The 27,003-nt window shown below is 39.3% G+C and overlaps 1 protein-coding gene across 1 annotated transcript in view; it reads left to right on the top strand.

The window, feature by feature from the left end:
* The window catches only part of LOC135226581 (tetratricopeptide repeat protein 28-like), a 371,921-nt gene that overhangs the window by 338,318 nt on the left and 6,600 nt on the right, over positions 1-27,003 (top strand). Inside the window, 10 exon segments of the mRNA XM_064266268.1 lie at positions 14,754-15,745; positions 16,153-16,303; positions 19,480-19,712; positions 20,437-20,583; positions 20,832-21,053; positions 21,276-21,532; positions 21,726-21,981; positions 22,392-22,953; positions 23,165-24,429; positions 26,189-26,314. Of these exon segments, the coding sequence (XP_064122338.1) occupies positions 14,754-15,745; positions 16,153-16,303; positions 19,480-19,712; positions 20,437-20,583; positions 20,832-21,053; positions 21,276-21,532; positions 21,726-21,981; positions 22,392-22,953; positions 23,165-24,429; positions 26,189-26,314 (4,211 nt within the window).

Here is a 27,003-nt window from a genome sequence, read left to right on the forward strand (position 1 = left end):
GCCCTGCAGCAGCTCCATTTTTAATTTCATTAATTGCCTGCACAATATCAGCTTCATTAATTTCTATGTCAGCTAAATATTCACTATTTTCGTCCCTTACTTCTATATCATTATCTTCATTATCTATTCTAGGGGTGAATTCTCTCTTATATCGTTCTGCCAGTATGTTGCAAATTTCCTTTTTTTCATTCGTTAATCTCCTTCAATTCTCAGAGGGCCTATTTTCTATTCTTCTTTTATTCATCTTCTTCGCATATGAGTATAATAGTTGGGGTTTTGCTTGATATTTAATAGGGTTTTTTCTTCCAAGTCCCGTTTTTCATTTTCTTTTGATTGTATAATCTTTTGTTCTGCATTTTCTATCTTACTTTTTAGTTCTATAACTTTCCATGCATTTTTTCTTTTGCAAGACCTTTTTTCCACTTTCTGATTTTCTGGAACAAGATCCTTCTGTCTCTTGGTATGCATGAATGATGTTTACTTTTCTTCTTCGGTATATATTTATCCACTATTTTCTCTAATATTTTATATAATATCTCCGTATTTACTCTTATGTCATCGCTTACGAAAATGTTATCCCAATCTTTGTTTAATTCTTCATTTATTTCTGACCATTTTATATTTTTTACTGTAGAAGTTGTATTTTCCATATCCTTCCCACTTTTTCATTTCTTGCTTATCTCTGTTTTCACTTGCTTTGGAATGAACTGTTAATTCTATGACATTATGGTCTGAAATACTCGCATTATAAACTATTATTTCTTTAACATAATTCACCTCGTTCACAAATACTAGGTCCAAAGTATTTTCCTTTCTTGTTGGCAGGTGATTTATTTGTTGAATGTTGTATTCTAGTAGCATATCTAATAGCTTTTCGAATTGCCTCTTATCTTCTGCACTACTATTACTCTCTTTTTTATATGTATAAGTACATCCACAATCTCCTATTCGTTCTTTCTTTCCATTCTACGAAAGGAAAGTTGAAGTCACCAGATAGGAGAATAGTCCAGTCCTTGTGATTTCTACATATATCATCCAATTTTTCAATTATTAAGTCAAACTCTTTAGTATTAGGAGGTCTATATATTACTATGTTCATTAATTTTTCAGATTCAAATTCTACCGCTATTAGTTCACATTCTGAGTTACTATATTTCTCATATATTTTTCCTTGTTTTTTGTCTTTCCCATATATTGCGGTTCCCCCTTGATTCCTATTTTTTCTATCTGATCTATAAGTTTGGAACCCTTTTATTTGATCATCATTCCCAGTCTCTTGGGAATACCAGGTTTCACTTATATTCATTATATCTATTTTCTTTTCAATTTGGGTTAGTTCTTCTAAGTACTCTATTTTTCTTTTTGAGTTACTCGTAACTAAACCCTGCGCATTCATCACTATGATGGTTTGCGTGTTTCACACACACAAACACAGCACCACCAACCACCTCCCCTCTCCTCCTCCTCCTCCTCCTCCTCCTCCTCCTCCTCCTCCTCCTCCATCCTCAGAGAGAAAAGTAGGTATCGTAGCCACATATCACGAGTCATTCAAACTTCATTATAGACCAGTGCCGTTCTCTCTCTCTCTCTCTCTCTCTCTCTCTCTCTCTCTCGCTGTCACCGCCACAGCCTTCAGAGCACCGGTTTTTGGCCAACCTTCGCGTCTTCCCTGGTCCTTTCCCATCCATCCTCCTCCTCCTCCTCCTCCTGCTCCTCCTCCATCCTGCCATTTCATTCGGTCCTGTCGCCCCTTCATGTCCTTTCTATGCTCTCCTTTATCATCATTCAACCTCTACCTCCCTCCTCCACTTCCTCCTTGCTCCCCCCTCCCATCCTCCTACTCCCTCCTCCCCCTCCTCTCCTCTTTCCCCTCCCTTCCCTAGATCCTACTCCCTCCTCCGCTCCTCCTTCCCCTCCCTTCCTTAGATCCTACTCTTCCACTGGATGCCATCGTCCACATAATAGAGTCCTTCCTCTTCGCTCATCCCCAAAGGACTTCTGAATCGCTTCATCTGCATCTTGATCCTCGGCGCAGCCACGGAATCCTTTTAGTGGCGGGATCCTCTCAGGAGTCCTTCGGGGGATCTCGGTCTCGAAGGCTGATGATGATGAATTTCGTGCTTATTAATAAGGATATCGGTCTCCTGCACCTGATTTTGAAGGATCGGCTTTTTGACCGCGGCGCCATTGTTTCTAGGAATTTCTTTTGAGCCTCGGGACGATCAGCTTCACTTCTTGGATGGGGTTCTTATAGTTTGTAGCGTTTGTTTGTTTGTAGGGAATAATAATAATAATAATATGCTGGAAGTAAACCCTCTTTTAAACATGTTTTATTAAAAGTAATTGCTACCTCAGCTGCGTTAGTTTTTATGAAGGTTCTTCTCTATTTTTTTAATTATTGTTTTCTCATTGTTGCTTAAACTGGTGAGCTCACCAGTTTAAACAACAATGAGAAAACAATAATTAGAAAAAATAGAGAAGAACCTTTATAAAATTAACGCAGCTGAGACAGCAATTACTTTGAATAATAATGATAATAATAATCATACAGCACTTGACAAAAACTTGCCAATGTTTTAATTTCAACCTTTATCCACATGCATTGATCTTACTTTCTACACTTTTTTGAGAGACAGTTTATATTTTCCATCTGGGTTAAGCTCCACACTGCTGTAAAGATCAGGGCTGTGCAAGGACATTAGATTTCCAGTCCCATTCGCCTCTTCTTGAAAATATACCAGAAATGAAGAGTCATCACAATCAGAATTACGCTTGTGTCCAGAAACCTCCTCTATACTTTCTTTACCTCTAAAACAACGTTTTATTTTTAGCAATTCATGAGTTAATTTTCATCTGTTCTTTCCATACAAATATATTTGATGGAATTATTTTCAAATAATGGAATGGTACAAGGTGTTAATGGGTTAGATTTACGGAATATTAGTACATTTTCCGTTCAGAATATTGGACACTGCTTCTCAGAAATATTGCTTCAATAATCTCTCTCTCTCTCTCTCTCTCTCTCTCTCTCTCTCTCTCTCTCTCTCTCTCTCTCTCTCTCTCTCTCTCTCTAGAATGGAAAGGGTATGTGTAATATGAAAATGCTTGTGGAATGAAAAGTAGGAAATTGCGAGGGAGAAAAAAAACAATGAAAAGACACCAGGTGTCGTTAGGATTGCGAGTGGCTGACCAGGTTTTGTAAGGTATATCTGGATGAGGGAAAAGTGACGAAAGAATGAAGGAGTGGAATCACTATATATATATATATATATATATATATATATATATATATATATATATATATATATATTTGTGTGTGTGTGAAGATAAACTTCTTTCTGTGCTCCTGATCACTGGTAAAATATTTTACCAGTGATCAGGAGCACAGGAAGAAGTGCTCGAAATATATGGTTGCAACGTTCAAATGGTGTTTTATGGGCCTTTTATCTTCATGTTATACTGTTGTATTACAGTAGAAGACATTTCATATATATATATATATATATATATATATATATATATTTATTTTATTCAGGGTATTAAATCTAAATGATTCGCAACGACAGGCGCCCGTCGTCACTTCCCCCTTTCAAATCGACCGAGATAAGAAAAAGGATGGACGCTTTAAAAGAAACCGAAAGGACATGTGCGCTGACAACGCCGTGAACCGCGCAGCAGTAATAATAGTAATAATATTAATGTTAATGGTAGTAGTAGCGAGATGAAGATACCATTAACGTCATCCGCTAATGGTTGGCTGGGCGGGAAGCCATTAGCCACCTTTCCACTAGATGTCACTGATGGGCTTGCTTTACTCTCGAGAGGGACTGCTTCTACCCAAATTCCACCCCCCCTCCCGTCACACCTCTCGCCATGAAACGATCGCCTCATGGGCGCAAAAGATATTCCCCGAATTTTATAAGGCTTTGTAGATTTTTTATATTTATTTTTTTTCTTAAAAATTGCAATCCAACTTTAGAAATTACAGCGAAAATTGATCTTGAATCGTCATCATGTACAATCTCTCTCTCTCTCTCGCTCTCCAAATCTTTATCCCCACTCCCTCACCCTCCTCTCCCCCATCCCCTCTCTCTCTCTCCCTCTCCACTCCCCCTCCCCTCCCCCTACCCCTCCCCCAGGGCAGAGCTTTTCTCTGTCTTGGCCTTTTGAGTCACAAACAAAATTTAACTCGTTATCAGCATCGTTATCTTTGCCTCTTGTCACTCAGGAGGACGCTCTCTGTATTTAAGAAAATTTTGTGGCTCTGCCTCATTTCTCTCTCTCTCTCTCTCTCTCTCTCTCTCTCTCTCTCCTAAATGCATACATAGTTTTAAAAGCTCCTGCGTCTGGTTTGCACATCACTATAAATATCCGATGTATAAATCTCTCTCTCTCTCTCTCTCTCTCTCTCTCTCTCTCTCTCTCTCTCCCCAATTTATTAACACCGGATTCGATCCCACGCGAAGGAGGAACGATCTGAAACGTTTCTTTACATCCATTGTGCCCTTCTAACCTAAATATATATCTAATGGTTATATATATCTATATATTGAACTATAAATCTTGTGGTGAGTTGACTGCTCTGGGTTGCAGCCGGTATGTGAAGAAGGGAAATACGGTGGACGATGAATGTTCTATCAAATCACGTAATTAAAGGTGATAGTTACCTGATATCATCAGGTAACTCTCTCTCTCTCTCTCTCTCTCTCTCTCTCTCTCTCTCTCTCTCTCTAGTTTTAAAAGCTTAAACACGACAGCTTCATTTTTGTTAGTGTATCACAAGGCTTCCGACCAGCGTATCATAATCTTCAAATATATCATGGGTTAAAGGTAAAACGTTTTTTTTTTTGTTGGGGGAGGGGGTTAGGTTTAGTTTAGCTGTGAAGGCTTTTTTTTTTTTTGGCTGTTTGCGTTTTTTTCAGAATTTGGCAATAGCCGATGATAATTTTGTAGAAAAAAATAAAAAAAATGGACGCGAACATTATGCTTTTAAATGAAATTAGTCTTTGCCTCTTAGAATGATTTTCTTGAAATGTGGGAAATCAGTGGAGGACACTTTTGAGAGAGAGAGAGAGAGAATAAAGGAGAGTCAAATTTGAATGAATTTGACGCTTGTGAGAGCCAACTCCACATCCTTTACAATCACGTATACGAAGTGCTCGTGTCTGAGAGAGAGAGAGAGAGAGAGAGAGAGAGAGAGAGAGAGAGAGAGAGAGAGAGAGAGAGAGAGAGTGAGTGAGTTTCCTGGAATACCCGCTCATTCCCATCACCCAGCGGAGTTTGTGTTTTGGACAAACGCTGAGAAATGCGTCACCTTTTAGCTGATAAGATAATAACCGCGGTGTCCCGAGTTCATTAAATAAGGTGAAGTTGCAGTTTGGAAAGGGCCTGGGAGATTTGAAAACGCCTTTGAAGTCATTTTACGGGTCTGAACTCAGTCCCAATAATTTATGGTAACTCTTTAGCCCGTTATTGCAACTTGCATCTTGTTTCGTGCAGTGTAATTGTCGCGGCTGGTCATTTTGGTTTCAAGGGCTTGATTTTTTTATTTTTCAGCAAATATAAGTATTTATTTAATTATCGCTTACTCGGGGAGTAAGCCTAAAACTACTACGTTGTTGTTGCTGTTGTTGTTGTTCTTGTTGGGGTGGCTGGAAAATTGTGTTTCACGTTGAGTTAAAGGTACAGGAATTTTGGGATAGGATATTTATGATTTATTGATTAGAATGAATATGTAAAAATAAATAATTTAGATGGTAAAGAGGACAGAACAATTATTTCAAATAAGATATAGCGTATTTATTGTAATATTCGTTGGTGAAACAAGGCTCTATTTGACCGTAGATTTTGTCACATTTTAATTTACGTTAAAAGATTTTGTCACATTTTAATTTACGTTAAAAGTTCGGAATATGTTTACAACTTACTAATGAGGTGAAAATTTTGCATGTGTGTCCTGTATGCTGGAGTTCGGATCACGCCTTGTTTTTTGTTGTTTTATATTTTGATCTGTTTTCTTGTTTGTGTCACTGATTCTCACATCTTCTAATTGAACACCAGATTCTCAGACTAATAGTGAATCAGTGATTCGTAGACTTATAAGGAATCTCCGATTCTCACATCTTAAATGAATACCTGATTCTCAGAGGCTTGTGAATCAATGATTCGTAGACGTATGAGGATTCATTGGTTCTCACATCTCTCACATGAATAGCTTGATTCTCAGACCGATAATGAATCAATGATACTTACAATTATAAGGAATCTCTGATTCTCACACCTTTTAAACGAATCCCTGATTCTCGGAGGCTTGTGATTCCATGGTTCGTAGACGTATGAGGCTGCGTGTACACCAGACGAATCGAATCGATTCTATTCATGAACAATCAACACGATTCATGATTGGCGAATCAAGACGAATCGTGAATCGTGTTGATTCTTCACATCAATTCGATTCGAGTAACTGATTCTGAAGCCCTTTTAGAATGAAACCCCGATTCTCACACACACCATATGGATCACCAGCCATTCGCATACCTACTCTACAAATGAATTCCTATTTCACTGGCCACTGAAGGATCCCCCCTAATCCTGCGACCCTTAATGAGCCCCCAATTCACTGGTCACAGATTCCCAGACCTTTAAAGTACTGTATTTGTAGCCCTGTTGTCACCGTAACTCCATATTCCCGGAGGGACCTCCTGGCGAAGAGGAGGAGGAGGAGGGGGCCTTGTGCCAGCACGGTCTCTTGCTCCTTCGAGCAGCGCCCTTAAAAATAGCGCACTGACTGGTGGCATCAAGCGTTGGGATTAACGGAATACGATCTTGGGCGTCTTCCCCCCCCCCCCCTCCCGCCACCCATCCTTCCCTACCCCCTACACCAATCCCCTTCAGTCTCTTACCCGATGAACAATTAGCAAGACAGAGTCTCGTATCGATAAGGAGATAAAGATCTCGAATGTGTATGTGTGGGGTCGTGGGGCGATTTGGAGGGGGTGGGAGGGAGGGGGGGGGGGGTGGTGGGAGCAGGAAGGGACCTGTAGAAGGAGATTCCTTTAAACCAATGGAGCCTTATCTTGATGAGATAGATTTATAGCGCGGCTTCCAGCAAGACCAGAAGAAGAAGAAGAAGAGAAGGAGAAGAAGAAGTTGGCGCGATGTGACCCGTTAGAGAGAGAGAGAGAAAGAGAGAGAGAGAGAGAGAGAGAGAGAGAGAGAGAGAGGGCCGTCCCACAGAGACCACTGTGCTGATTCGCTAATTTAGTGATCCCATTAGTTGGTCAAATTGTTCCGAGGTTTCCAGGACTGGGGTTCCATGCTGGAGTTACAGGAAGTGTACTACCTGGTTGATGTAGGCTTTCTGAAGATGTTGGGCGGAATGCGCGAACTTTCGGCTGTTAAGATAACAAGAGACTGGTTTTTAGATAGTCCAGCGGACCCCATTGGATATCGTGTTTATCTGGTGAACCGTTCGTTCTACTAGGTGGTAGACATGCACGCGGATTTTCTAGTTGGACGTTTATTTTATTTGTTTGTTTATTTTCGTATTTTTCTGTATTTTATGTCTGTTCAGATGTAGACATGCACGCGGATTTTCTAGTTGGACGTTTATTTTATTTGTTTGTTTATTTCCGTATATTTCTGTAATTTATGTCTGTTCAGATGGAGACAAGAACGCGGATTTTATAGCTGAGTTTTATTTTATTTATTTATTGATTTGTTTGTTTATTTTGCATTTCTCCATATTTTATGTCTATTCAAATGTACACATGCACACGGATTTTATAGCTGACTTTATTTTATATATTTATTTATTTTCTTATTTTGTATTTTTCTGTATTATGTCTAATCAGACGTAGACATGCACGCGGATTTTATAGCTGACTTTATTTTATTTATTTATTTGCTACTTATGTATATTTCTATATTTTATGTCTATTCAAATGTAGACATGCACGCGGATATTATAGCTGACTATTTTATTTATTTTTTTATTTTCTATATTTTATGTCTAATCAGACGTAGACATGCAGGGAGATTTTATATCTGACTGTTTATATTATTTATTTCTTTATTTCCTTATTTTGCATTTTAATGTATTTTATGTCTACTCAATTGTAGACATAATAATATAATAATAATAATAATAATAATAATAATAATAATAATAATAATACTAATAATAATAATAATAATAATAGTTATTATTATTATTATTATTATTATTATTATTATTATTATTATGTTTCGTTTCATCTTCCTCACATCATTATGAGTAAGATGACTTCCTAATCCAACTTTCGAGTTGAATGGACCCCGTTTAAAGAAGAACGTATTAAATTATAAAGATTAGTTATTATTATTATTATTATTATTATTTTTTTTTTTTTTTTTTTTTTTTTTTTTGCTCTATCACAGTCCTCCAATTCGACTGGGTGGTATTTATCGTGTGGGGTTCCGGGATGCATCCTGCCTCCTTAGGAGTCCATCACTTTTCTTACTATGTGTGCCGTTTCTAGGATGACACTCTTCTGCATGAGTCCTGGAGCTACTTCAGCCTCTAGTTTTTCTAGATTCCTTTTCAAGGATCTTGGGATCGTGCCTAGTGCTCCTATGATTATGGGTACGATTTCCACTGGCATATCCCATATCCTTCTTATTTCTATTTTCAGATCTTGTACTTATCCATTTTTCCCTCTCTTTCTCTTCAACTCTGGTGTCCCATGGTATTGCGACATCAATGAGTGATACTTTCTTCTTGACTTTGTCAATCAACGTCACGTCTGGTCTGTTTGCACGTATCACCCTATCCGTTCTGATACCATAGTCCCAGAGGATCTTTGCCTGATCGTTTTCTATCACTCCTTCAGGTTGGTGCTCGTACCACTTATTACTGCAAGGTAGCTGATGTTTCTTGCACAGGCTCCAGTGGAGGGCTTTTGCCACTGAATCATGCCTCTTTTTGTACTGGTTCTGTGCAAGTGCCGGGCATTCACTTGCTATGTGGTTTATGGTTTCATTTTTCGTATTGCACTTCCTACATATGGGAGAGATGTTATTTCCGTCTATCGTACTTTGAACATATCTGGTTCTTAGGGCCTGATCTTGTGCCGCTGTTATCATTCCTTCAGTTTCCTTCTTTAGCTCTCCCCTCTGTAGCCATTGCCAATTGTCATCGCTGGCTAGTTCTTTAGTCTGTCTCATGTATTGTCCGTGCATTGGTTTGTTGTGCCAGTCCTCTGTTCTTTCTGTCTTTCTCCTGTCTCTTTATATTTCTGGGTCTTCGTCTACTTTTATTAGTCCTTCTTCCCATGCACTCTTTAGCCACTCGTCTTCACTGGTTTGCAGATATTGCCCCAGTGCTCTGTTTTCGATGTTGACGCAGTCCTCTATACTTAGTAGTCCTCTCCCTCCTTCCTTTCGTGTTATGTATAGTCTGTCCGTATTTGCTCTTGGGTGTAGTGCTTTGTGTATTGTCATGTTTCCTGGTTTCTGAGCTATGCTGCGGAGTTCGCCTTCGTCCATTCCCTATTGTCCTGCGCTGTATCTGATTACTGGCACTGCCCATGTGTTTATGGCTTTTATCATATTCCGGCGTTGAGTTTTGACTTGAGTATCGCCTTGAGTCTCTGCATATATTCTTTTCCTGAATCGGTTGTCCTTCATCTCTTGGTGTTTTATATCTCCTCCTTCCATTATTCCCAGGTATTTGTATCCTGTCTCATCTATGTGTTTGATGTTGCTCCCATCTGGTAGCTTTATCCCTTCAGCTCTCGTTACTTTGCCTTTTTGTATGTTGACTAAGGCGCATTTTTCTATTCCAAACTCCATCCTGATGTCCCCAGATACAATCCTTACAGTCTGGATTAGGGTATCTATTTCCTTGATGCTCTTACCATACAGCTTGATGTCGTCCATGAACATCAGATGGTTGATTTTGTTGCCTCTTTTCTTGAGTTGGTACCCGGCATCCATCTTCTGTAGTACTTTTGTCATGGGAATCATGGCTACTACGAAGAGTAGTGGGGACAGTGAGTCGCCCTGGAAGATCCCTCTCCTGATATTAACCTCTGCTAGTCTTATTCCAGAGCTTGTAAGTATTGTATTCCAGTTGCGCATTGTATTTTTGAGGAAGCTGATGGTATTTTCCTCTGCCCCATATATTTTCAGGCATTCTATTAGCCATGTGTGTGGTATCATGTCGAAGGCTTTCTTATAGTCTATCCATGCCATGCTTAGGTTGGTTTTCCTTCTCCTACTGTTCTTCATTACCATTTTGTCTATCAGGAGCTGGTCTTTTGTGCCCCTACACTTCCTTCTGCAGCCTTTCTGTTGGTGGGGGATGGTGTTTGTCTCCTCTAGGTAGTTGTATAGCCTTTCACTGATGATACCTGTTAGTAACTTCCACATTATTGGTAGGCAGGTGATAGGCCTGTAGTTACTGGCTATATTTCCCTTACTCTTGTCTTTTTGTACTATTATTATTATTATTATTATTATTACGTTTTGAGTAGATGACTTCATAATATAACCATCGAACTGAAAAACCCCGTTAAAAGAAGAAATTATTATTATTATTATTATTATTATTATTATTATTATTATTATTATTATTATTATTATTATTATTTATTATTACGTTTTTGAGTAGATGACTTCATAATATAACCTTGCAATTGAAAGACTCCGTTGAAAGAACGCATAATTAAATTATGAAAATGTCACCAATAGAGGTCAGCATTGAAAAGTATCCGGACTAGATAACGATTCCTTCTTTGGCATTTACTTTTTCCGAACAAAATCTGTGTCACACCGGGACTCTGCGGCTCCTCCCTGCTAGCCAGCTAGCCAACTTTCTGAATGCGAACGAGGTCTGTCTTATCGCACTGAAGGGGGTGGGGTGCGGGGGCGGGGGGTGGGTGGTGGTGAGCCTAGCGTTGTCAACGTCTGCAACGGAACTGGTTGCTTCTGCCGTCGGTGAAACTGTCATTGACGAATAAATAAAATTCAATTCCGTTAATACACACATACACACACACACACACACACACACACACACACACATATATATATATATATATATATATATATATATATATATATATATATATGAATGTATGCATATATTTAAGCTACGAATGTCGTTTAATATCCAATTTGCTCAACCTCAGAAATATTATCGAAGGGGAATTATATTTACTTTTTTTTTTTTTCGGCAGTTCGACCCTGTTAGGTGACGAACCACTTTTCATTTATAATTTCCCTTCGGTATTATTTCCGAGGTAGAGCGAATTGGGTGTTAAGCGCAATTTTTTTTTTTTTAGCTTAACGATTGTGTACACAAAAATCACGGTGACGTCTCAGTAACTGTGGTTTACACGTTACCCTCTCAAGTAATGCCATTGCTTTTTATTTATTTGCTATGAATTAATACAAGAGATCACTGAGGTACATTTCCCCTGTCATAACGAGCGTCGTAGGAGGTCAAAGGTAGACTTAGGTCAAGTTGAAGAAGCTGGAAAGCAATAGCGCTCCCTGGCGCACTGTAAGCTTCGTTCTCATAGAAGAATGAGTTATAACAAACTTATCTTTCAAAACACAAAAGCAAACGAAATCAAGAGAGCCTCTTAGTTTTTAGAGCAGACGCCGATGATCTTGGTCAAGGCCTAAACCACAGCAGATTCGAATCCGATGTCAACAGTGTCGATTCCCGCTAGAACGTAGTATTCGAAATCAGTCGTCCTCGAACAAGCCTGCAGCTCATGTGGCATCTATTAGGGAGGGACTAGTAGCTATTTCGATAGGGATGTGGAACCTATTATGGAGGAACCAAAAGGCATTTCGATGGGGATAAGATATCGCCGGTGCATCAGGCGAAACCGAACTAGTATCCCGCCAGAGTGACGTCAAACGAAAGGAGGCGAAGTCCTGCCTTGTGTAAGGGTTACGTTTCGCATTCAGGGACCTCCCTAAAACCCCAAACCTTCGCTCCTTTGAAATTCAAGACACTGGCGTGCTCCTTAAAGGGGCGCCCTCTCGTCTATAGGACGTGTCGACAACCCGATCTTGATTTGAGATGTCCTGTAGGACTCTGGGTTGAGTATAAGAAGGAAAACCTGTAGGACTCTGGTTTGGATAAAAGGACAAACTGTAGGACTCTGGGTTGAATATAAGAAGGAAAAACTGTAAAAAGAGTCGACAGGGAGGCTACTGTGTTCTATACTCGCTCTGCCGCTGAAGTTGAAGATCTTAGGTTTATTGCAAGACTCTAAGCGCTGGTTTTAAGGGGTAAAGTTCTAGCCCGATTCTGGTGCCCTCGCAAACTCAGCAGATGTTAAAGATAGTTTTTGTCTCCGATGTAATAATTAGTGAATTATATCATTGTACTTAAATATAAAATCATTGTTTCGTTGTAGATGAGAATTGTAGGCTTCCAGTGCACATGAAATAGTACTTCTTTCTTGCAGTATAATGAAAACAAAAGATGTTTGCCAACATACTTGAAAACTTTGTTATTTTATTGTGCGTGAACTAATAAACTGCTGTTTTTTACTAGAAACAATACATTCTTTTTACCATTTGAATGGTTTTTCTTTGCTAAAAAAATACTGTGCTCTAAGCGAAACGATTCTTTTCAGTTGTAATCGAATATTGTTTCATTAGACCCGGAAAGAATTTATTTTAATCTGTATGAAATCATTTATTTCAATCTGTATAAAACAAAAACATTCTGTTTCATTTTACCGCGAACAATTAATTCCATTTTCCACTGACACTGGACGATAAATATCATGAAACTTGTAAAATTTATTTTTAAGTTTTATTACTTGATTTTATTACGGCGTCAATAACCTAGATGTTGTGACGCCAGTTCTATAGCAACCCTAATCAACGAATCAAGTCAGTCCTCGATCCCTGGATGCAAAAGAACCCATCATCCTACTGTTCGCAAAACCAGAAACGGAGGAACCGCCAGAGAAGGTGCCAGCGTTTGTGGAAGACTGTTGTCCTTCTGCCATTCTGCCTCGCATCTGAATATGTGGAAAGTATAGAGGCGCCGCGTGAATAATACATATCATAGCTGCCTGCCTTGTGTGCCTCAAACACGGGGCTCCATTTGTCACAGACAAGCAAGCATTCGCTCACTCTTACATGCGTGGGACACTCTTCCATCTGAAAGTGTAATGAGCAAGCACCTTTTGTGCCTCTCTCTCTCTCTCTCTCTCTCTCTCTCTCTCTCTCTCTCTCTCTCCTGATAGATTTTTTTTATTTGTAAACCTACTGGCGGGACGACAATCATAGCCAAAAGCTGTTGGAGGAAGAGAGAGAGAGAGAGAGAGAGAGAGAGAGAGAGAGAGAGAGAGAGAGAGAGAAAAGACTCTCTCTCTCTCTCTCTCTCTCTCTCTCTCTCTCTCTCTCTCTCTCTCTCCAACAATTTTTCGCTGTAATTGCTGTCCACCCATTCACAAATAATTCGCAATCTTGAGAGAGAGAGAGAGAGAGAGAGAGAGAGAGATTTTTTCTTTCATGTATGCTTAACAGGCGTTCCAATCATAGAGGTCAGCGGTATCGGAAAATATGTGCGCATGCTCGCGACCAAGAGAGAGAGAGAGAGAGGGATGGAAGAAATTAGGTTTTACCCTCTATGCAGCTTGCTTGACAACACCAATGTCTTGAATGAGAGAGAGAGAGAGAGAGAGAGAAAGAGAGAAGGAGAGAGAAGGGGGGTGGGGACGAAATTAGGTTTTACTCTTTATGCAGCTTGCTTGACAACACCAAATGTCTTGAATGAGAGAGAGAGAGAGAGAGAGAGAGAGAGAGAGAGAGAGAGAGAGAGAGAGTGAGAACGGGGTAAATTTTCGGGAAGACCAACAATAATAATAATCAAAATTTCTCCGGGCTATTGTTAAGCCATTCGATCTCGCGGACGTGACAGGTACATCCTTCACTACGGGACGTTTAATCGAGCCTATTTATCAGGCGAGATCTGCTTATGGAAGAGCCTTTGGTCATCATAACAAATATGTTACTTCCCTTCTTTGTCTCGTGAGCGATCGCTCGCTCACATTCTCTCGTTCGGTTCATGGTTATTATTATTGTCGCCGTTTTATTTTCTATTTCAAACGCTCTTCAGAGACGTTCGAAGATCGTTTGCATATCCGATGTTAAAGTTTGTTTGCATTTGATGGTTTGTTTGTCATTCATCGTTAAAACATGGTACAGTATATCCCGGTTACATTTGATTTCCAATTACATAACTCGGGAGTTTTACTTGGAAGGAATTATTTTGTGTTAGAAGATTGTTTTGTGAATGATAATAAGTCAGAATGAATATATTTCTAGTTGCACAATGAAAAATATATTCATAAGAATTAATTTTTTTTTTTTTTTGAATTAATTTTTTTTTTTTTTTTTGCGAAAGCATTGTTGCAGCCTACAATCATTTCTAGTGGTAAAATGAAAAATATTTCCTTAGAATTTTAATTTTTTTTATTCCGAAAGCATTGTTGCAGCGTACAATCATTTCGATTGGTAAAAGGAAAAATATATCCTTAGAATATTATTTATTTATTTTTTTATTTATTTATTTTTTTGCGAAATCATTGCTGAAGCGTACAATAATTTCTAGTGGTAAAATGAAAAATATATCCTTAGAATTTGATTTTTTTTTTTTTTTTTTTTGCGAAAGCATTGTTCCAGCGTACAATCATTCAAAGTCTTTTCATGTCTTTTTTTGTGTTTTTTTGTTCCAGGTCACGTCTACACCGCGATCGGCGACTACCCAAATGCCCTGGCCTCGCACAAGCAGTGCGTGCAACTGGTCAAGCAGATGGGCGACAAGCTGCAGGAGGCTCGAGAAATCGGGAACGTGGGCGCCGTCTACCTGGCCATGGGCGACTTCGACAACGCCGTCGACTGCCACATGGAACACCTGCGCATCGCCAAGCACCTGAACAACAAGGTGGAGGAGGCCAGGGCCTACAGCAACCTCGGCTCCAGCCACCACTACAAGCGCAACTTCGACCAAGCCATCGCTTTCCACAACCACGTCCTGCGCATTGCTCAAGATTTGGGGGACAAGACCATCGAGGCCCGGGCCTACGCAGGGTTAGGTCACGCCGCCCGATGCATGAGCGACTACGGGCAGGCCCAGAGGTGGCACGAGAAGCAGCTGGACATGGCGCTCAGCACCAAGGACAAGGTGGCCGAAGGTCGGGCGTGTTCCAACCTGGGCATCGTCTACCAGCTGATGGGGCACCACGACGCGGCCCTCAAGCTCCACCAGGCTCACCTCAACATCGCCCGCCTCCTGCAGGATCGGGCGGGCATGGGCAGAGCCTACGGGAACATCGGCAACGCCTACTCCGCCATGGGATACTACGAACAGGCCATCAAGTACCACAAGCAGGAGCTGACCATCAGCAAAGAGGTCAACGACCGCATGAGCGAGGCGTCGACGCACGGGAACCTGGCCGTGGCGTACCAGGCCCTTGGGATGCACGAAATGGCCCTTCTCCATTACCACTCTCATCTCAACATCGCCAGGGAGCTGAAGGACACGGCTGGAGAGGCCTGTGCGTTGCTCAACCTCGGGAACTGCCACTCCTCCAGAGGGGAGTTCGTGCAGGCGGTGCCCTACTACGAGCAGTACTTGATGCTGTCCCAGGAGCTGCACGATACCGAAGGGGAGGCTAGGGCGTGTCACTTCCTCGGATACGCGCATTACTGCCTCGGGAACTTTAAGGTAAGACATTCTTCTTTCTCTCCTTGAACAACTGATCTCTGTGGGGCCGGTAACCGGATGCCTTTTTGTAGCCCCGGCCCGAAGAAAGGGAAGGGGTAGGCAGGAAGGGTGAGGCTGTCCACTTGGAAATTTAATATCTTCTTATATTCCTTCGTCTTTTAAAATAAACGTAAAATGATACTCAAGTTTATTCATGCACTGTTTTATACCAGTTCGAGAACAGGAATTACACTAATACGATGTAATGGGAATTACTTATGGTAAACAGTCAAGAATTCTCGTACAGTTTTACAGAAAACTTTTTAATGATCTCCTAATGATTGTATATTTAGGGAAAAAATTGATATTTTCTTTTACGTAAAGCAGTAAAAAGTTTAAAATTTTACACATTTCCTTTCTGTCCACAGGAGGCTATTAGGTATTACGATCAGGACTTGGCATTAGCAAAAGACCTTCAGGACCGCAAGTCGATGGGACGAGCCTATTGTAACTTAGGCCTAGCTCACTTGGCCCTGGGGAATTCGGAGACAGCCCTCGAGTGCCAGAAGTACTTCCTTGGTAAGTATAGGAGAAGCAAGCAGCTAGCGTTTGCCTCAGAGGTCTCGTGCTTGTGCCTTCTTCAAGCTTTGAAGGAGACTGAAACTCAAGATGGGTGAATAAACGATAGACATGCAAGCAAAAAGATATGGTACAGAAACATATTAAAACATGGAAAAAACCTGAGCTTTCTGGTGAGAGCTGATATGAGTCGGAGTGAGACCCAAAAACCAACCGTGGTTAAAGTTTATTAGACATTTCTAAACCATTTTTTTTTTTTCATGTGTCATATACCTTTACCCTTTCTTGCTGACGTATAGAGACACGGGATCCTTGTTGATATGCAATTCGCGTATAATTAGATCTGAATGTACTTATCTGTTTGATGGGCAGGCCATTACGCATAGATGCCCTTGGAAGATCAGCATCTCGGCATTTCCATAGGGAGGTATGTCGGGACATCCGAATATCAGTAGGTCCTCCTTAATGGCCCCGTTAGGAGTGCTATGCCAAAAATGCTCCCCTTATGAACTGAGTATGAATATTGGTATATGTAAGGGCCATAGTGATGTTTAGTGCTTGGTTTCGTCTTCCTCATATAGAGATACTGGATTTGTTTATGTTTAATGTATTTGCGTATGTGCTTGTGCAGAGGTACTGTAACAACGCGTGTAGAAGAATACTGAATACATTATGATACAAAACAGAATTTAGAATCGTATTAATACGAGTTAAACTGTCCGTATAAATTTCAATTAATGCGAATTCAACTGTGTTTAGACCCACATAAAAGCGGATTAAACTTTGTTAATGCCCATGAAAATACCAATTAAACTTTTCATTTAGTCCTATGCTAAAGCGAATTTTTAAAGATGTATTTGTAGATGCAATAAAGATTCGGTTGTGTATTTACAGCTGTAGGATAACCACGAATTTGTATTGAATACCTTTCGTTTTGTAATTAAAGATTACCCTTTTGCTTTATCTCTTTATTCGTTTGGACACATACTAGCGCTCATTTCAAAGGATGTAGATTTTGTTCTTTATAACGTTGAAGTTTACAAGTTTGGGTGATAACAATAAACACGGTAGTTCATTAATAAAAACAGGACCAGCCGTGCTCACTGGCCAATAACAGGTGCCCTGTAACTTACACGAATTGATTGCGCCAATGGAGTGAGATTGTTTACCTGCAGAAGTAAAGAAATTTGAAATGCAAAAATGTGGCGTTAGATTTTAAAATCTTGTCGATTAGTGTTGATGATAAGAGACGTTTTTGAGACATATTTCCTTTTCAAAATGAAAGAAATAAAAGTATGGCGTCACGTTTCATTTAATGGAATTTTGTTAATTTTATCTTTAATATTCGACGATGAAAATTCACGCCACTCTCATACGATAAGGAGTCTATTCTGTGATGAGAATTCAGTTTTTCCTCTGAAGGCGTAGAGTATTGTTGATGAAAATTAACTTTATCCTCGGAAGGTGAGGAGAATTGTGTGATGGGAATTAACTTTATTCTCGGAAGGTGAGGAGTCTATTCTCTGATGAGAATTCAGTTTTTCCTCCGAAGGTGAGGAGTATTCTGTGATGAGAATTCACTTTATGGCACGGTAACTACCGGCAATGCTCAGTTGTAATGTAGAAAACCCAAATATTTTTTATGACTTTGTAAGTGTCTTTTATGCTATCAAAATTCTTTTTGGCATTTTTAACTTTCTGTTCATTTTTTCCCTCATCCTTTTCGTTTTCAAGAGAAGGTATTATACGTATTCCAAGGAATGTATCTGCCGTAGTTGCACACTTAGCCGGTGATAGCGGCTGTGATATCACGACCAGAGCCGATATCTCCTTCCCTTATCCCCTTACCTTACTTAATCTTCACCATCCATTTGATGACATACCACCCCTCCCCCCCAACCTTCCCTTTCCATTCTCTCGGCCAAGCCATACCCACAACCCACAAACTACCCCCTCCCTCCCCGCCTCACAATACCCCCTGCCCCAGGTCATCCTTGGAAAATCTTGTATGCGCGCCGACGACGCGTCAGCGGACGCCTCGCTGTTCCAGTCTCCTGAAACATAACGCCTGGGAAATGGAACCAGATTCTGAATGATTTTTTGTTGTTGTGTCTTGAGGAAGTAGTCGTCGTTCTGTCGTTTGGTTGTCGTCGCTTAAGTTAAGGCGAACGTCCGATAATTTAGAAAGTTTTTGTATTAAATTATCATTGTTATTGTTTAAAATAACAAAGAAAATGAATGCCCTCTTTTGAAAGAAAAGAGAAAAGAAATTAACAACTGAAAAAAGGAGAGAAAAGAAAGAATAATAACTCAAAGAAAAAATAAAAGAGAAGAACATTCCCGCACTCAGATCTGAAAACGAAAGCAAACTGTGCTGAAATTGGGATATGTAATGAAAGTCTTCATAACAGTTTTTTGTTATATATATATATATACCTATATATATATATATATATATATATATATATATATATGTATATATATATAGGTTGTCTTAATGAGAAGTCAGTTCTGTTTATCATGGAGAATAGTTACTTTTATTTTTGCCTTTTGTATTAGCTGAATCACTAACTCAATCTTTGAAGCAACACAGTAATCTGGAGAGATTGACTTAGGTTTTTTTTTTATTTTTTGGCTCTACATGTTAATCAGTGCAAATTTACTCAGTACGTACGATGTATCCTGTTATAAAATTTATAGCTAGCTATGGGTTTTTTAGTGGCCATATATTTTCCAGCCTTACTATTTAATCAGACTGTTTAGTTGCGAGATTCTTAGTTATAGTGATGCTTACTGGTCGAATGGCTAATTGTCGTGCAGTGCATACATTCAGAGCTCACGTGACGTTAAACTACACTGGTGAATATTCCATCACTAACCCCAATAACCACGATAATTAATACAGAGGTGTAATTATGTGTGTACGAATGTTAAAAAAAATTCCCGCAGTTAAGCCTTCTTGGTATTTATTATTATTATTATTATTATTATTATTATTATTATTATTATTTTATTATTATTATTATTATTATTATTAGTGTATTTCGTACTTAGCTGCCATTAGCTGAATATAGTTTGTATTTTCAACTGGAATCTTAAATGAGTATCAAATGAGATGACTCTTAGTCCCCTTGCAGAGATTTTGTACTAACAGTTTCCTTCGCTTCATCCTGCAGCATTAGCTCACATGATGAAGCACCTACAAGGAAAGTTCCGCGCCCTTGGAAACATAGGCGACGTCCTCATGAAGATGAAGAATTATGACGAAGCTGTCAAGGTCTACCAGAAGCAGTTGGTTCTGGCAAAGCAGTCGCGGGATAAAGTACTCGAAGCTTCGGCATACGGTGCCCTTGGCCTTGCCCACAGACTCCTCAAGTGTTTTGACAAAGCTCTTGGTTATCACACACAGGTGAGCCTCTTGACCACTGTAAGGGATTATGCTTTTAGTACACCTCTTGTGGGTCACTGTAGCAGCAACAGATGTTCTTTGCAGGACTTATTCAGCTTTAGCTCCATTGCTATCTGTCTTGTACTTGTCAGTAATTCCTTAGAGTTCCTCCCCGCCTAGCTATGTGCTCTGGAATTCCACGCAGGGCAGCCCAGCCCATAGTGTACGTGTTTGGCCCACTATATATAGCTGTAAAGATTCTTTGTGGTTTTCTTTCAATCCCAGTTGCATTTCTTTCCGCCTTTTCATGTTTTGTGAGTTCCCTTTGGCTTCGTCTCACCCAGCTGTTTAATTTTATGAACTGTATGAAGTTAAACTACTCAATAATAATGATAATTTCTTCATTTTTTCCCTGCTCTAGTTTTCCCCTCACATATAAGATGAAATTCTTTGGGTCATCCTCATGGATGTAGAATTGTGACTTTGTGATACAGATGAGATTATTAAGTACATGAGAATATTATACTATAATATAGGCTTTAAATGCAGTGGTGCATCGGTCAGTGGTTGAAAAACTTGAAACAGTAAACTCAAAGTACATAAATTTAGTGGACTTCAATTCTTGAATTGCTAGTTCAAGGGGCATTTAGCAAATGTTTTGTATGCTTAGTAACTGGGCATCTTATACATGAAGTTTCCCAATCTTCAAGCGTCAGTTTTTAACATTGATATCAAAACTTTGCAGGAGTTAACCATCAGGCAAGAAATGGGAGACATCAAAGGTGAATGCAAGGCCCATGGTCACCTGGGTGCAGTCCACATGTCTCTTGCTAATTACACAAATGCCATGAAGTGCTACGAGGAACAACTGGAAAGAGCCAAAGAACTTAAGGTAAGCGTCGTAGTAGTATCATTTCACTTTTTCCATCTGGAGAATTTCATTCTAACTGAACAAAATAATATTGTGCATGGGGAAGGTGGATGTGTTCACTTTTACTCACTCTAGTTTTACCTGGTTGGTTAGTACACAAGGTGTGCAGTTATTTTAAAAGAAAATTTGTGATGTTAGTTGTAATGTAACTACCCGGTATACAGAGATTTAAGAATTATGTGTCGGTTTAATACCTCATTATTTTACAGGATGCAGCCATGGAAGCCCAAGCATTTGGAAATCTTGGTATTGCTCGTCTGAACATGGGTCACTTTGAGGATTCTATTGGATATTTGGAGCAACAGTTGGCGACGTTGGAACAGCTATCCACCACCACAGCCGTGATTGATAAGGGTCGTGCTTTTGGAAACCTTGGGGACTGCTACGATGCTCTTGGGGATTCTGAAGAGGCTATAAAGTGTCATGAACAGGTAAGATTACCTTATTCATGTTATTAAAGTCTGTACGTCTTGTTCTCCAGTTATACATTCTCGTGTTCATTCATATCCTGTGCTTTTGACATTTCATCAGTATAGAAATAAAGTGGGTATTTTGCCAGGTCTGGCTATCTTATGAGATAATTTGCGATGATTTTGCGTGTGTTGCAGTGCTTCTAGTGTTTGCATTATTAATAAACTCTGCATTTCTTTCAGTACCTGGCTATTGCTCTTAAAACCAAGAGTCCTAGAGACCAGGAGCGTGCTTACAGGGGACTCGGCAGCTCTCACCGCTGCGTTGGTAACTTACAACAGGCTCTTGTCTGCTATGAGAAGAGGCTAGTTGTTTCTCATGAGGTCAACACCCCAGCCTCAAAATGCTCTGCTTATGGAGAACTTGGTCACATACATTCCTTGCTAGGGAATTTTGAGCAGGCAATCTCTTGTATGGAACACCAACATAAGATAGCAAGGTATGTTTGAGGTATACTTATAATTGCTGAACATGCAGCAATTATAAACTTTTGGTTAAAATAGTTTTAAAGAACTTTAGTAAAAACATGTTTCTGTTTTATATGTTACATGTCTTGTAAAGTTTTTTTGCTTTGTGATGCTGAGTAAAAACAGTTATGAATATCGTATTAAAATTTTCATTATTATTTACAGGGATTTAGGGGACAAATTATGTGAAGCTGAGGCAGCATGTGGTCTTGGGACAGTCTATCAACAAATGTGTGAATACTCAACGGCTCTTCGATATCACCAGTTGGATCTTCGAATAGCAGAGGAATTGAGTAACCCAGCAGAACAGGGCAGAGCGCATGGAAATATTAGTCTTGCCTATGAATCTTTAGGAAATTTTGAAGAAGCTGTTACCCATGGGGAGCAACACCTAAGTATTGCAGCACAAATGAATGACAAGGTAGCATATAAATTTCTTATACCACTAAATGCATGCTGCAAGCGCCTCAGTGGCATGGTTGGTATGGTGTTGGCGTCCCACCTCGGTGGTCGTGGTTTCGATTCCTGGCCATTCCATTGAGGAGCGAGAGATGTGTATTTCTGGTGATAGAAGTTCACTCTCGACGTGGTTCGGAAGTCATGTAAAGCCGTTGGTCCCGTTGCTGAATAACCACTGGTTCCATGCAACAGTAAAAGCAACATGCAAACAAAACAAACTAAATGCATGCAGTACTTTACAATTCAACAGCCTCTCCTTGAGGAGTTTTTGTTTTACTGTAAATAGACTTAAAAAGAAGTGAAATTTAAAGGTTTAAGAAAAGAATACGTAGTGTCAATAATGTTAGCATAATGACTCCTCTTTCTTTTTAGGTGGCAAAAACCTTGGCATACTCATCGTTGGGTCGTGTACACCATGCTCTGGGTAATACTACACAGGCAGTGGCTTACTTGCAGCAAGGACTTCAGATTGCTGAACAGCTTGGAAGACGTGAAGATGAAGCAAAGATTCGACACCGTTTAGGCATGGCGCTGTGGGGCCACGGAGACTTGGATGCTGCTCAAACTCAGCTGGACAGAGCAGCTCACTTGTTAGACACTATCCGGAGAGATGCTCGTGGCTCGCAGGATTATCGCTTATCCCTGTTTGATTTGCAGACGGCCTCTTACCAGGCTTTACAACGAGTTCTTGTGGGCTTAGGCCGCAACGAAGATGCCCTCTTAGTGGCTGAACGAGGAAGAACGCGAGCATTTGTAGACCTGCTTTTGGAAAGGCAAGGTGCTACTACTTCCTCACGAGCTTCTAGAATTGAAGACTCGACGCCATCTTCCGTTGATCAAATTGTTGAGATTGTAAACAGGCAGAAAGCTTCAGTTTTGTATTACAGTATAGCTGCTGGATGCTTGTATAGTTGGCTAATTGTCCCAAATAAAGGTATGTATGTGCAGACAATGTTCTTGTACTATATAATATTTTGGTTATGTCCTTTATATATCCTATCACAAGTTTCCCATTGAAGTGCCTGTGAATAAATGTTCAAATAATAATGATTAATATTCTTGCCACTTTCAGACTTCGAGCTGATGTCTAATGAGTGTATATGTTGCTATGGTAGGTGTTTAATATATAAATATTAACCTTTCAGGTATTGTGAAGTTCCACGAAGTGAGTGTTAGTGAAGTTGAGGCAGAACGTGAAGGTGACTGTAGTGAAGATACTACAGGAACATCTGGTTCCCTATTAGAACACTATATTCAGTCTGTTCGCGATGCACTTGGTGTTGAGTGTGGTGCAGGTGTTTCCCGGGGAGGCATTGCTAGTGAAACTGAAAGTGAAGCTGGTGACATGTGGAATGCTCATTTGGAAGAGTTAGGTGATAAACTTAATCATGAAGCAGACAGAACTGGCTTTTTGCGTATGGTGAATCGTAATCATCTTTTCAACTCTTCTAATTACTCCTTATCCTCTTTGTTTTCCTTGGGATCAGTTAGTGGATCTATTGCCTCGGGTCCAGCTTCTCGACCTGGGTCAACCCGATCAAGAAGAGTTACCTGGCAAGGTCCATCTTGTTTGCGATCTTTGTACGAACTGCTCATAGCACCGATGGAGGACCACCTGCCTGATACCGGTGTAACCCGGGAGCTCATGCTGGTGTTGGAGGGAGATTTGTACCTTGTGCCTTTCCCAGTTTTGAAGGGAACCAATTGCAACGACTATTTGTGTGAACGTTATTCATTACTTGTGGTTCCATCAATTAGTGCATTAAGAGTTAGCCAGAGATCTAAGAATTCAAAACCTAGTGGTGAACAAACTTCTGCATTAGTTATAGGCAATCCAAAATTACCTAGCACAGTGACTGAACAGTGGGGATGGGGGGAAATTCCTTACGCTGAACAAGAAGCAAATATAGTGGCTGAAATGTTGCAAACAAAGGCTCTCACAGGGGCCTGTGCAAATAAAGAATCGATACTCCGTCTGATTTCGCAGGTGGAATGCATTCACCTGGCATCCCACGTGTCTTGGAAACTCTCTGCAGTTATTCTCTCACCTGGAGAGTTTGTTGAATCGAGATCTTCGAAAAGGTTATCCCACTCTTCTCAACCCGAGGCTATTCACGAGCATCTGGACGAGGAAGGATCGGAAATAGCATCAACTATTGACCTTCCCGCACTATCAGAGTTCCTGTTGACGGCTGCGGACATATTAAATTTGAAGCTGAGAGCCAAGCTGGTGGTCGTGTCATCGTGCCATACGCGTGACCACCATGGACGAGCAAACAGTGATGGTGTTGTTGGCCTGACCCGGGCCTTGTTGGCTGCTGGAGCTCAGTGTGTTTTGGTCTCTCTCTGGCCTGTGCCAGACACAGCTGTGAAAATTCTCTTCAGAACGTTCTATTCATCGCTGCTCCAGGTAATATTTTCGAGTGGTGCTCGAAGTATAATTAGTAATTCATTGTTATTGCTGATTTGGGTGACAGTTTAGAATTGTGATGGTAATTCTGTCTGTTTTTGAAGGGGAATGGGATGGTGATTCTATCTGTTTTTGAAGGGGAACGTGATGATAATTCTGTCTTAATTTTCAAGGGAATGTGAGCATAATTCAGTCTAGTTTTCAAGCGGATGTGATAATAATTCTGTCGATTTTTGACGGGGAATGTGACGATAATTCTGTCTATTTTTGAAGGGGAATGGGATGATGATTCTGTCTATTTTTGAAGGGGAATGTGGTGATAATTCTGTCTACTTTTGAAGGGAATGTGATGATAATTCTATCTATTTTTGAAGGGGAATGTGATGATAATTTTTGCAATTTATTAAGGGAATGTAATGATCATTCTGTCTTATCTTTGAAGGGGAATGTGACGACAATTCTCTCTATTTTTTAAGAGAATGTGACGGTAATTCTGTCTATTTTTGAAGGGGAATGTGATGATAATTCTTTTTATTTTTGAAGGGGAATGTGATGATAATTCTATCTATTTTTGAAGGGGAATGTGGTAATAATTCTATCTGTTTTTGAAGGGGAATGTGATGATAATTCTGTTTATTTTTGAAGGAAAATGTGACGATAATTCTGTCCATTTCTGAAGGGGAATGTGATTATAATTCTGTCTATTTTTGAAGGGGGAATGTGACGATAATTCTGTCTATTTTTGAAGGGGGAATGTGACGATAGTTCTGTATATTTTTGAAGGGGAATGTGACGATAATTCTGTCTATTTTTGAAGGGGAATGTGACGATAATTCTGTATATTTTTGAAGGGGAATGTGATGATAATTCTGTCTATTTTTGAAGGGGGAATGTGACGATAATTCTGTCTATTTTTGAAGGGGAATGTGACGATAATTCTGTATATTTTTGAAGGGGAATGTGATTATAATTCTGTCTATTTTTGAAGGGGGAATGTGACGATAATTCTGTATATTTTTGAAGGGTTCTGTAACGATAATTTCTGGTATCTGTAATTGGGGAAGGTGAATGTGACGATAATTTCTGTCCTATTTTTGAAGGGGGAATGTGACGATAATTCTGTCTATTTTTGAAGGGGGAATGTGACGATAATTCTGTTCTATTTTTGAGGGGAATTGTTACCGATAATTTTTCTGTAATTTTTTTGGGAAGTGAATGTGAGATAATTCTGTATATTTTTGAAGGGAATGTGACGATAATTCTGTATATTTTTGAAGGGGAATGTGACGATAGTTCTGTATGGGGATTTTTGAAGAATAATTTGTGGAACGATAATTCTGTCGATTTTTGAGGGTAATGTCGAGAATAGTTCTGTATATTTTTGAAGGGGAATGTGACGATTATTCTGTCTATTTTTGAAAGGGAATGTGATGATAATTCTGTTTATTTTTGAAGGGGAATATGACGATAGTTCTGTATATTTTTGAAGGGGAATGTGACGATAATTCTGTCTATTTTTGAAGGAGAATGTGACGGTAGTTCTGTATATTTTTGAAGGGGAATGTGACGATAATTCTGTCTATTTTTGAAGGGGAATATGACGATAGTTCTGTATATTTTTGAAGGGGAATGTGACGATAATTCTGTCTATTTTTGAAGGGGAATATGATGATATCTGTTATATTTTTTGAAGGGGAACTCAATAAATGATTTTTGATGCTAGAGGGGAATATGATGATAATTCTGTCTATTTTTGTAGGGTGCACGGGTGAGTCGAGCATTGTCAGAAGCACAACAGACAGTACAAACAACCAAACACTTTGCTCATCCTGCTAACTGGGCTGGTTTCTTGCTGGTTGGAGCAGATGTTAAACTTTCCAATAAGGTAATGTAACACCACGGAAGTTTTCAGTAGCTCCGTTGGTAACTGACTTGAAATGATATTGTTAGGCAATTATTATTATTATTATTATTATTATTATTATTATTATTATTATTTTATTATTATTATTATTGATATTATAGTAGTAGTAGAGTAGTATAGTATAGTAGTATTAGTATATTATTATTATTATTATTATTATTATTATTATTATTATTATTTTCATTATTATTCTGTTGAATAAAATGGCAGAATTCAGCGAATTAATCTTATATATCATCGTCATATTTTTCTTATTCGCTTCTCTGGCTCAGCGATACTTCTTCATAATTGGCCAATGTTCATATTGGAAAAAATATGAACATTGGCCAATTATTAAGAATTATCGCTGAGCCAGAGAAGTGAGTAATAAGAAAAATATGACCGATAATATATGATTAATTCACTGAATTCTGTCAATTCATTCAACAGAATTTGTTTAAAACAGGGTCTTCTTCCAAAATAATATTATTATTGTTATTGAGAATTTCCCCAGATCATGTCTAGAGAAAATAATTTTCAGGAAATTTAAATTTGTAAAATGTAGAAAGCATTCTGTTTGTTAAATTACAATACATTATTACATAGTTTGTTATAAAGAACTTTTTGTATGGAAGAAGAACTTGACCATAAAGAGCTAAAATCTATTTTCA

Source organism: Macrobrachium nipponense, chromosome 14 (assembly GCF_015104395.2).
Source record: "Macrobrachium nipponense isolate FS-2020 chromosome 14, ASM1510439v2, whole genome shotgun sequence".
NCBI classification, from domain to species: domain Eukaryota; kingdom Metazoa; phylum Arthropoda; class Malacostraca; order Decapoda; family Palaemonidae; genus Macrobrachium; species Macrobrachium nipponense.